The sequence below is a fragment of the Curcuma longa genome, chromosome 20 (assembly GCF_044706935.1).
Source record: "Curcuma longa cultivar G26 ecotype Majalengka, Jawa Barat chromosome 20, ITB_CL_G26_1.1, whole genome shotgun sequence".
NCBI classification, from domain to species: domain Eukaryota; kingdom Viridiplantae; phylum Streptophyta; class Magnoliopsida; order Zingiberales; family Zingiberaceae; genus Curcuma; species Curcuma longa.
In genome coordinates, this window is record NC_133880.1 from 8561241 (window position 1) to 8573904 (window position 12664).

The 12664-nt window shown below is 33.4% G+C and overlaps 1 protein-coding gene across 5 annotated transcripts; it reads left to right on the forward strand.

The window, feature by feature from the left end:
• Positions 1 to 5021: 5021 nt before the first annotated feature.
• LOC141813636 (uncharacterized) lies at positions 5022 to 11226 on the forward strand. Of its 5 annotated transcripts, none has more exons than XM_074701594.1 (8): positions 5022 to 5106; positions 5286 to 5367; positions 7927 to 8076; positions 9193 to 9903; positions 10011 to 10130; positions 10510 to 10607; positions 10694 to 10762; positions 10930 to 11226. In XM_074701594.1, the coding sequence occupies exons 3-8, from the start codon at positions 7938 to 7940 to the stop codon at positions 11086 to 11088; spliced, it is 1296 nt and encodes a 431-aa protein (XP_074557695.1). In that variant the 5' UTR covers positions 5022 to 5106; positions 5286 to 5367; positions 7927 to 7937; the 3' UTR covers positions 11089 to 11226. The 5 variants fall into 5 exon arrangements, with proteins under 5 accessions (XP_074557695.1, XP_074557697.1, XP_074557693.1 ...); XM_074701596.1 differs by having other exon boundaries at positions 5286 to 5364; positions 7925 to 8076; XM_074701592.1 differs by having other exon boundaries at positions 5024 to 5106; positions 5269 to 5367.
• Positions 11227 to 12664: the final 1438 nt, after the last annotated feature.

Genomic DNA, 12664 nt, shown 5'->3' on the forward strand with positions numbered 1-12664 from the left:
CTGGCTTTTGATTTCAAATCATGGATGTAACTCCATCAATTCAATGTTCAGCGGAAACAAAAATGCGATTTTGGTGGCTCGACATTGCGGTGCAATAGTTAGGGCAGAGTTGTACCGATTAGTGAAGAATGCACGATGCGGCCAGTCGTCATCTTCTTGATCTCCAGCACCTTCGACCTCGATAGGGCTTTGCGCCTCCTCGATGTTGTTCTCTTCTTCCATATCATCCATCTCTTGTGACATGTCATCTTCTCCATTGTCGTAAAACTCGCACAAATTCAACCACCAGATTCACGGCTTGGCGCAGTTTTATCAAGGGTGCTGTTGCTGCTTCCCCCTGTACATGTCTCGTAGACCTTCCTGTAACTTCCTTCACCTGAAGGAAGACAACAAGAAGATCCTGAACAACAATTCAGACTTGCAGGTATTGTGTTCGATATATGTTCTAAACCATGTTCTAAACCGTAGGAATAAGATGGAGATGTCACAGCAACAAACGAAGAGTATACGCCAGTGCACAAATGAATACAAGAAAAAAAGAATAGGAAAACAAGTAACAAAAGGATTTTGGAGTTGTGTATAATAAATCATGAACATCAAATACTATCGTACAACAACAATTAAATCTTATCCACTAAGTGAGGTCAATTATGTATTATGTGGATCTTTCTATATTATAAAACTTTATGTGGATCCTGAACAAGACTTGCAGGTATTGTGTTCGATATATGTTCTAAACCGTAGGAATGAGATAGAGATGTCACGGCAACAAAGGAAGAGTATACGCCAGTGCACAAATCAATACAAGGAAAAAAGAATAGGAAAACAAGTAACAAAAGGATTTTGGAGTTATGTATAATAAATCATGAACATCAAATACTATTGTTCAACAACAACAACAATCAAATCTTATCTAATTAGGATCTTTCTATATAATAAAACTTTTTTCTTAATTATATCATTATCTATATTTAATTAAATTTATCATATTTTTTATTATTAATCAATTTTTTTGTCTGTCTCTTATTTGTTTGATTTGCATATTTGTCATAGTTTCATATTATCTATCTGAAGTATTTTTTGATCGTTTAAGTATATGTCTGTATCATATTAAGTATGTCTCTTGAAGTTTTTATTTAACAGGTGAAATCTTGATTTTCTTTTTAATATTTTTATTTTTTATCTTATTTATCCTCGTATATCCACATGTTCACTTTAATATTCTTATTTCTACAACTCTACTTTTTACTCATATGTTTGAGTCATAGTCCAATATTCAATTTTATATAATATAACATGTCTAATTACTATTTTATAGATTTTTCCTCTAAGTTTTAAAGATATTTTATGATCACAAAGAAAATACTCTCTTCCATGCCATTTCAATAATCTTGCTTGTATCCTATATAATATATCTCTCTTAATCTTTTCATCTTTTTTAAAAAATAATTTTAAATATTTAAAGTTCTCATTATAGATAACTCTATCATTTTCTATTTTAAAATTTCTATCTTAATAATTATTGGATTACTTTTAATATTATTAAATTTAAATTTCATATATTCAATTGTCTCATTCAATTCATCATCAAGCATTGTTCTACATTGCACCATAAATCATGTAGATAAATGTCTCATTGAAGCCAAACAATGGCTAAATGCATCAAGTAAGTCCTCTTAAATGAATTGACACATTTGCTTTAACTAATATAGAAATTTCCTGAATCTTAACATGCATTATATGCCAAACATCAACATATTATTTAGAGTAATGAAGGGAAAGAAAAACACTGGTTATATAGGTTTTATGCAAGCAATGTGGCTTAGATCACTAACAATTTGATGCTCATCTTAGGGTTGAGTACTTGACTTAAGTGGATTCATGAATACTAGTTTAGCTTCACTATCTATTGTCATTTTAGTGATTCAACATGAATACACCACTCGAAACTCTTGAATGTAACCGGTTGCATCAATCAAGTTGAATGGAAACAACTGGTTTCTTTCATCTCGAATCTTGATTATTCCATCTTCTTTGAGCACCGTTGAACAATCTCTATGGGTTTTGTCTTCTCATGAAACATGAGGTTCGAGTCTATGTGCATAAGAGTTTGATTATCGCAAAACAACTTTATTAGCTCTGCAAAGGCATATCTTAGCTCAGTTATTGGCTGTTTAATCCAGGTTTGCCCATATGTAGTTAGATATATTGTCCTATATTTTGCTTCTACACTTGATCTTACTATAACTCTGTTTTTTCACTCATTTAAGTAATAAAATTATTTCTTACAAGACACAAAAGCCAAAAGTAGATTATTTATATAACAAGAGAACATTTTATTTTGATCACAAAATAAGACACCCTTTTTTTGAAGCATTCTTATTTGATATCAAGTTGTTTTGCATTTTTAAAAAAATAAATAGATGAAAAATAACTTTAATCGAACCGATAAATCTGATTTTAGGTGTAAGTTAAAGTTGAAAACGTGGGTACAAATTGAGATCAATTTGAATTTATTTTGAATAATTTAAAATTGAATTAAATTTATATTTGGGATAATTCAATGATTACTCCCTACTTGTGCAACCTCTCTTATTCCGTGCATGATGTTGCCTACCATTGACTCAAGTGTTTCATTTCATTGAAGTATCTATTTTTATTTATTTTTATTTTTTTTATTTTTATTTTTTGGTAATAGAATATCTGAATCTTCACTCTCATTAGTCTCGGAGATGAACGACCTTCCTTTCTGATTTATTTATTGGGCAAATCCGAAAGCATATAGGTTCCTCATCCAACAATTGACTTTGTTTAGATTTTTGAATACTGCGAACACAATTGCCCTGGGAGGTAAAAGATTAATCTTATTTTTTAGTTGGTGTATTAAACTAAGACGAGATTAATTGCTGTTTGTTAGTAGTTTAACTTTGATTGTATTGGGATAGTTGAATAGAATTGGATCTATCTATCTTAAATTCTAATTAATTCTTAGATTTTATGCTATTATTGTATTTAGTTTGCCAGTTTCATATTTCTTGTTGGTGTGTATTTGAGGCGGGCAAATAAATCATTGGATTCATTTACATATTGTTTGTGTATAGATGTAGAAGTGGTTACGATGAAATAGAGTTGCAGAAGAAAAGTGTATAGATGTCCCCATAGCATAACTGAGTTAGTTATGATGAAATAGAGTGTAAAAGTGGACAAGAGTTCGAATCTGGACAAAACTGAGACAATGCCCTCCTCCATCGTTGCCAACTATAGCTTCTCGATTTACCTCCTCATAAATGGTCGTGGGACCCACTGTGTAGGGCCGCTGGACTGATGGATTTCACCTTTTGCATAAGTTTACTCCCGAGGCATAATTGAATTGATTACAATAAAACAAAGTTGTTGAAGTAAACAAGGGTCGAATCTCGGCGAAGCTAAGGCAATGCCCTCCTTCATCGTAGCTGACTGCAGTTTCTCGATTTACCTCCTCACATGTGCTTATGGGACTAACCGTGTGGAGCCACTAGGACGGTGGATTTTACTTTTTTATACTGAAGTGTATAGAAATTTTCTTTTTGAGGCCGACCGTGTGGGGGCGCTAAGATGGTGGATTATATTCCACCTTTGTTGAAGTGTATATATTTTTTTTTGCTCCTAGGGTATAGTTGAGTTGGTTACTGCGGGGTAGACTTATTGAAGTGGACAAGGATCGAATCTCGACAAAGCCAAGACAATGCCCTCCTCCATAGTGGTCAACTGCAGTTTCTCAATTTATTTCTTTATAGATAGTCATGGGATCAACAATGTAAAATCGTTAGGATAGTGAATTCTATCTTTAAGTAGTGTATAAATTTTCTTTTAATAATAATTTTGCTGCAGTGTATAAATAAAATGTGTATACATTTTTTTGTAAGGGGATTAAAATGACACCAAATTAACATAGAAGGTTCTTAAAAAAAACTAAAGGTTAAATAACTTTTTTTTAGGTGATTACCTCAGTCAGTCCACTCGCATATGAATTATATATTTTTAGTACAAATTAAGCCTTGGATTTATATTCTTTGTGTATATAATTTATATCAGAGCAAATGATCTCGATTAATATTAATAACGAAACAATATTGAAAAAAATCAATCAAAATGGTACGATTCATGGTAAAGAATGAATAAAATTTTTATCACACAATAAAAAAAACACAATTTGTATATGACTTAAAAATAGAAAAATATTAAATTAAAATAAATTATGAATTTAAAAAGGATGAGGTGTATAGAATTTTAATGAGATGGTGTTCTTTTCAATCTCTCAAAAGTTTCTTATTTAATGGATAGAAATATCTAAAGTTCAATCTGATTATTTTAGAATCATTACCAATACTAAAGATATTAAATAGCATATACAAATTTATATCATTTTTAAAAGATATTATGTATGTATTAGATATCACAGTTAATTTTTCAAATTTCACATACTGAGTTGGTTACGAAAAGTCAGAGTTTCAAGTATGTAGGAGCATGGGATATAGGGTGACCTGCAGTTTCTCGATTTACATCTCATTCAATAGTAGTCGTATCATTTCAATGGTGTGATTTAATATAAGTTAATCCAAAAGAGCATCTCATTCAATGGTAGTCGTATCATTTCAATGGTGTGATTTAAACTAAGTTAATGAATTTATCATTTTTTTTTCAACGTAGAATTATCCACATTTTCATCGGAGCTATTTTCATATATTTTCATTCAAATTTTGAATATTTTTCACCAATTTAAAATATCAATATATAATATAATATTTTTCTCTCCTTGATAATCTAAATCAATCTAGTTTTTTGGTGGCTGGCTGAAATTTAGTTTGAGGTTCTTGTGTGATAGACACTGTATCTCTTGTGGGCCGTGGGCTGTTGGCAGTGGTCCGTGGGCCGTTGGCCTTTAATTCTTTGAAAATTATCCGGTTCACGAAGTATTAGTTTGGTTCACGGTTCAAGTACATTGTTTCCCGACAAAGCCGGTCCATTTACATTGTTTCCTCTTCCAATTTCGCCACGAGCCCTGAGGGATTCAACCCTAGCAAATCAAGAACGCAAAAGAGGCTCTTTGATTTCCGCTTCGATAAGGTAAATTGTTAGTCGGCACATATGTTAATCGATTCATCATGTTTACTGTTGTGCTCGTGTTCCTGATTTGATGGTGTTGTCTTATGAGATTTCGGATTCATGTAGTTGATTAGGGGATGAGTATCGTTATCGCATATCTTTATCTTTTTTTTTTTCTGCTAGATCAGTTATGCTTTCAGGCCCTTGATAAAATTACGGTTCTTGAAATACACGATTGCCCTCTTCCTTGACGAGAAGACTGCCTCTGCGTCTGAAAAAAAGGTATTTTTTAATATAAAAGTCACTGGTTTTGTTTCGCTTCTGAATTCTTCGAGACTAACAGTAGGAGGATTCTAATTTACTTCCTGTTTTTTCCAGTTTAGTTTTGGCTCTAATGAGAAGCTATTGGCCTTATGTGATTTTGACTGTGCAATTAGAAAAGCTGCTCGTCTGTTACATGTATATTTTTAGGCATGCCCATGTTTACTCTTTCTAGCTGCTAACCAGCCTTACCAACATTGTAAAGGACTAATGGGATCAAACGTTGGTAGATTAGATATTTTTACTTTATGTTAGTGATTATATGTTCTTTTTGACCGTCAACTTCTTGGCTTTCAAGACCTGATTGAAGTTTTTAGCTAGTATAAACCTGATGTATCTATGCTAGAAAAACTTGGGCACATAATTGTTTGATAAAATATAACTAAAGTTGTCATTATATGATCTTTTTGGCTTTTGAGGTCCTGGTATACACTAACTCGTAGAAGAATTGTTAAAAATTGGTTACACACTTCCATATGCATATAGTCATACCTTTTTATATTGCTTTAATCTTTTATTGATTTATCCTACTAAATTTATTTTTAATTTGTTTCTATTTCTAAAAGAACTAGATGGTGAAATTTTAGGCACAATGATAATAAGATGTTGAAAGTAGAAGTTGGATTTACAGAAAGTTGGTGGAGTTGCAAAGAGGTACGAAAGACTATTAGTTTAAAAAATTCATTAGTTAAAGGTTGTGAAAATTGTAGAAAGAAAATAATCTAGTGTAGCTAAAACTGTGGCAAAAAGTTGTAAACATAACAAAGTTTTAAACAATAAAATTGGTTCTATGATAATCTAAGAACTAAGAATAGGGGAAGATATTTAACAAACTGTAAAATCCTGAGAATAAATTTTGAGAGACTTAGTATGTAAATGCCTAAAATATTAAAATCTAAAAGCTTTTGTGATATTGCAATTCAATAAAGATGAAGAAATTATTTATTATAAACTATTTAATGAACATTCTACATATAATTTAATTTTATTAACTGAAGTTGTTTTGCAAATTTAGGAATTATGGATTTGATTTTAATATTAGATAAAATGAGGTTAAAAATTCTTTAAAGAAAATAAAGATAGGTTACAGTGTAGGTTTGAATGCCATTTCTGTTGAAGTTTGGAAGAGATTAGGAGAACAATCTGTAATTTGATTGACTAAGTTATTCAATAAAATTTTGAGAATTAATAAGGTGCATAAAGAATGGAGTAAAAGTTTTTTTATTACCTTTTTATAAAATAAATATGATGTATGTTGTTGTTCTAATTTTAGAGATATCAAGTTAATTAATCAAACCTTGAAACTTCCATAAAGTGTTGTTAAGTGGAGAAGACAAGATAATCAATTTTGAAAATCAATTTTGTTCATGTTTTAAGATCAACTATCAAGTTTATTTATTTAATAAAGACTAAGGGAAAAATTTTGAGAAAAAGGAGGTTTTACATATGATATTTTATTGATTTGGAAAGTTTATGGTGGAGTCCCAAGATAACAATTGTGTTGGTTTTCGAAAACAAAGAATATCTACTAATGATATTAACTTGACTAAAGATATGTACGATAATGTTGTTACTAATGTTAGAGCCACTAGGAGTGACAAAGATCTTGTATGGTTGTAGGTATAGTTTATTGTATAGGTTATTTGCACACAATGTGTGTTAATTGATGAGATTGTACTCAAATTAAATTCAAAACTTAAATTGTGGAAGAAGTTTAGAAATTTGACATTTTTTAGATAAATGTTGATCAAGATATCATTAATCATATAAAAGTAGCTGCTTGAAATGGAGGGGAACTTTTGAAGTGTTGTGTGATCATCGTGTCCTCATTAGTTTAAAGGAAATATTAGATTGTGATCCGGTGTATCATAATTATGTACAAAAAGTTAATGGACAGAGATAAAAGGTTTAAATGGATGCGAGGAGTTATTAGGAAAAATAAAATTAAGATACTAATATTTGAGAACAATTAACTGCACCTCCAATACTTGATAAAATAAGAGAAAAATGTTGAGAAGGTACAAACATGTTCAAAGACAGATTTTATAGTTAGTCAATGTAATAAAAATAATTCAATAAAGTTAAATATTACTAATTGACAATGATCTCATAGTTAACCCCAAGTAGTTAGCACAAACATAGTTAGATGATAATGACGATTTGTACTTCTTCACTAATCATTATGAGGTATAAACTATTATTTTATATTATGTTCAGTTGGATCAAGTTCGCGATAATTATTTGAATTATTCTTTTAAGTTCAAATTATTGTTAAATAATCTCTTATGGATGGCTACATATGTGGCCTTGCATCCTGCAAGCATACATTTTATAAACCTTGACTGAAATAATTAATGCCCTCAAATATCTAGTATTGTATGTGATCGAAATAATTGTCTTCAATATATGTTGTATTGTATGTGCTTTTCTTTGGTTTCTGTGGTTCCTTTTTCCTGGCTTTTAAATCATTGCTTCTTCAACTTGAGTTCAGATGACGATAAAAAGCTATAAATTGTCTAGGTACTGGTTTAATGGAGGACCCCTCAACCAAATCATTATCTGAAAACTTAGATGTGAAGCCATCTTTTAGAAAGCTCACGAGTGATGCTGCTGGTAGGAAGTATCGACGCCATTCACCTCTTGGTAGATCAGATTCATCTTCATCTGGTGGTTAGTATTCCAACTTCAGCTACTTCAAAAAATTGAATTGCAAAAGAGAATTGTTGAGTTTGTTTCATTAATGTTTTTGACAGTTTATTTATTTTTGCAGAAGATGCTAGAATGTAAAATTCATCTTATTGATTGTTTAAAATTGATATCTACAGCCTCAACTGTTTAAGAAGATTTAGGACAAAGTCTGCAGTGGTTGCTGGAGATTATGAATAGCTTTAGTTGTCTGGTAGTAACTTATTGTGATGCCTCCACCTGTAAAAATTTCCTTGGTTGAAGAAATTCTTGGGAGTGATTATATATTATGTTGGGTCAAGTTAATCAGCTTTTAACGAGTATTTATAGGAGATTGTTGTTTTTACCATTGAAGAGTGTTAAGAAATGGAGGCCAGTGTGTAGCGAGCATGATTGGATAATAGATAATCTTTTAGAAGAATACTTATGAAACATACTTTTACAGAAGGTGGAGACACAATAAAGGTACTAGCTACCAGAAGCTTGAACGGTATATGTAAATTCTTCATAGATCCTTTTATTTCCTGAAGTAGTGCCAAACACCTAAGGGTTAGTAGGTTTGGCGTTTCATTTAGCCCCACATTGGTAATCATTCACTGCTTTTTCCATTGAAGACACTCTACTCATTGAAAATTGAAACTTGAGTTAGCAATTCTTGAAGTCTTGGTGGATGAATGGCTCTTGAATTTTGATCTTCTTAAGAGAGTAGACTAGGTTTTCCTAAACTGTGTGATACTTATGATACAAATCCAGAAGACAGCTATCTTTATAAAGAAGTCGAGGATAACTAATTAGTTCAACTTGCCTACTCTACTGAAGAATGGCTAGAACAATGTTCTGGACTGACTTTTAACTACATTGGTTGTGTGTTCTCTCTCTCTCTCTCTAGCTGATACCAAAATCCTCAACTTTCATGAAGTATTGTCTTTTATTTGACTCTTCGAACTCGCATGGCATTTTATTAATTAACCCCCTAAAACAAGTCTTAGATGTTGCTTCATTTCTGCGTCTACTGATTTGTTGTCTAAGAAGGCTAGAATTCTATGAATGTCTATGTTTTACATATGTGAGTATGATCCCATTTTGTGTTATAACTGATAGGAAGTCCAAGATACGAACGGAGTCGCAGTCCACTACCTCCCAAGAATAATCTTACACGGGTGTCTTCTGATCAGCGGAGGAATGATGCTGGAAGAGAGTCAGAAAGGGATTCCCATTCTGCTCGAAACAGGCCTAGTAGAGGCCATGAGTCCCAAAAGCACTCTGAGAAATATTCACATTCCAATTCCCATGAATACAAAAGGCGTGATGCTTACAGCAAGCATGACAGACAAATTGATGAGAATGATAGGAATTACCAACGGTCATCCAGGTATGCAAGGAATGAGAGGAGTTCTGACTATACAAGAGTTGAGAGACTATCTGGAAGATACACCGAGATTCCAGAGGATAGGATCAAGGATAAGAAGGAAAGAGAGTATGATAAAGGTTTTGAAAAAATTGATGCCCGAAGAAAGTTAAATCAGCATTATGATTCAGAGCAGGACCGTTATAGGAAGAGAGAATCACACGACTACAGAAGTAGCTATCGCAGGAGCCCCCCAGTTTGTAAAAATGATACTGCAAGTAGCAAAGAGCACCATGCAAAGGAGGACCATAAGAGGAAATATCATGAAAGGGAAGATGAAAAACGTGAGAGAAGAACTTTGTTTAGTCCACAAGAAAAAAATGTAGAAGAAGCCTCTATAAATGTAGACAAGAAAAATCAAAATTCTCCATCAAGAGAAGTCAAAGATGGTCCAGCAACACATGGTTAGTGCTTCATGGAATCTGTATATTCACTTCCTATGTTTCTGCATGCATTGCCCACGTTATCTGCCAGACTGTTGGCAATTAATCTAAATTTGACTACTTTGTAGATGAAGTGCCATTGTCTAGTTCTGAACCTGTTGGTGAGACCAATTCTTCAAACAAGAATGCTGAAGCTGCTAACGCTGTTGGTTCAGCAAAATTTGCTGCCATGAAAGCTGCTGAACTGGGTAAGTATTCTAGTTTTATAATAATTGCTTGGAATATTTTCACAACATTAATCTGCTTGGTCATTTTAATATCCTCAATTTTTTTAAGTGCATCCAATGTATGACAATGAGACTGCTCATTCCCCTTTTGCATTCTAGTTTTTAAGTCCATTTGATTGGTTATCAAAAGCTTTTATTCAAGTGGCGGGGTCACATTGTACATAGACATAATGGTGTATTGAACTCAACTTCAAGGCGTTTGGATATTTATTATAATTATTAGCATACAGCATTTAGAATGCAACTTTTTCTTGGACCATGTTTAGCTTCCATGATTAGTTGCAAAATTTCAATTAATTCAACCCCCTCACCATGCTTACTTACCTTCATACTTTTGCAGTGAATAAGAACCTCGTAGGTTTTGGAGGGGTTGGATGCTTGTCCACTGACCAAAAGAAAAAGCTACTTTGGGGTAACAAAAAGGACTCTTCTCAAGAGGTATTTGATGTTTTGACTTCATTGACAAATTGTTGATTTAGGTTGTTATCCTGATGCACATCTCGTTTTACTTGCAAATGCTTCAGTCCTCCAGTAGCTGGGACCTTCATCTGTTTTCGGACCAGGAGCGACAGGAAAAGTTCAACAGACTCATGGTAATCTCTAACCGTTCTCTTTTTGCAAGTAGTCGTCAGAACCTCAATTTATCTCGTATGTTACAAGAGTGTCTTCAATCTGTAAAACGATTTACCAGAGAATCTCAATCCCATACTAACACATTTTTAGAGTCTGAGGTTGCCTTTGTGGCTATGGCCAATTGTAGGGTGTGAAGGGCAATGCGGCTCCAGACGTCAAAGCTTTGACGGAAAAGGATGGAAGCCTCCAAGCGAAAAAACGGGAGGAGCTGGACACCGACTTGGAGAAGCAATATACGGCAGGCCTTCGTCGAAGAGATGGTCGAACAGTTGGTCTTGGATTGTAATGAAATTTCCGTACCCTCTTTTAGAATGGACACAAACAACATGTGTGTTGAAGATCTCGACGAGCTTGCTTGTTGCCAGTTGCATGATGCTGGGTTCTAAAATAGAAACTATACATTTTGCCACTTTTTGTGCTTTTATGTGGAGCATGCTTCGAGTATTTTTCATCAAGGTTGCCACTTTGCTGTGCAAATTGGAAACGAATTCTTAACCTCATTTTCGTTTATGTTATATATATATATATATATATATATATATATATATATATATATATAATATGCCGTTCTCTTGTACGACACATGGAGCGTGATTGCGCGGTGGCAGAATTTTTTTTTGTTATTATATGTTTTTTAATTTATGAATAAGTTATTTAAAATTTTATTTTTAAGGTTTAGAAATTGAATTATAGTGTTAAGTATAATGAAAAAAATAGAAGTTTATAAATGTACAAGATAAATAATGCCAGATAGCATTTTCTTATATATATATATATATATATATATATATATATATATATATATATATATATATTTTATAAAAGCATATTTTAGATAGTATAAGGTCTGTAATATATGAAATTAGAAAAATAAAAATGTAACGTGAAATTTAACATGACACACTTACCTGCATGGATGTGGAATCCATTGCATAGAGTGTGTCATGTTGAGTTTCATGCTATATTTTTTATGTAATATATCATTGCTCATTAAATTATATATATAGAGAGAAAGTTTTGATATTTTGTGCGTCTTATAATGTATAATTTGTTCGTGATAGAATATTCGAGACGTTTAAAATAGCAACAATATAATTATTTATCTTTTATTTATTTATTTTTATTTATAATTAAGTTATTTAAAATTTTCTTTTTAGAATTTAAAAGGTTGTGTTATAGTATTAAACATAAAAAAAATAAAATAAAAAATTTTAGTTGCGCATAAGAGTATGTTAGATTATTATTTCATACTTTTTATTTGGCACACCCTTGTGCGTCTTCTCATACATGTAGTATTTGCGATTAAATGCACTTGAAGTGAGTCAAAGTGCCCGGTTCACACATTTAGTTGTAGACGAATATCGAACACATTCTCGTACGCTCCTGTGCGCTCCCATCCGACCCAGCCCTGCTCCAGCCGCTGCCGCATCGTCGTCCGGCCACCGTCGGCCGCCGCATCACGCCCGATGGACACGCAGCTCGCCGGCGCACAGCCCGACGCCACATTCCGATCGGAAAATGGCCTGAATCCGGCAAATTCGGGCATTCGGCATTGGCAATCGATTCCGATCAAATCGCGGCCGGTCTCCGGCCGAAATTTGGTCGGAAATCGATCGCGATTTGGTCGGAATCGGCTGCCAGTGTCGAGCGGCCGATTCCGGCCGTGTTTGGCCGGAATCGGTCGCTTGACACTGGCAGTCGATTTCCGGCCAAATCGCGGTCGAATTTGTCGGATTCTGGCCACTATCCGGCTGAAATCCGATGCGGGGCTGTGCGCCGGTGAGCGACGCGTCCATCGGGCGTGATGCGGCGGTCGACGATGGCCGGACGGCGAAGCGGGAGTGCCAACAGAGGCAATGGGT

What these genes read in the sequence shown, in the direction of transcription:
- LOC141813636 (XM_074701594.1), top strand. Translation starts at nt 7,938, where the DNA reads ATGGAGGACCCCTCAACCAAATCATTATCTGAAAACTTAGATGTGAAG. An exon ending in CATGAAAGCTGCTGAACTGG is followed by an intron (nt 10,131 to 10,509) that starts GTAAGTATTCTA and finishes ATACTTTTGCAG; the next exon opens with TGAATAAGAACCTCGTAGGT. An exon ending in AAAAGTTCAACAGACTCATG is followed by an intron (nt 10,763 to 10,929) that starts GTAATCTCTAAC and finishes GGCCAATTGTAG; the next exon opens with GGTGTGAAGGGCAATGCGGC.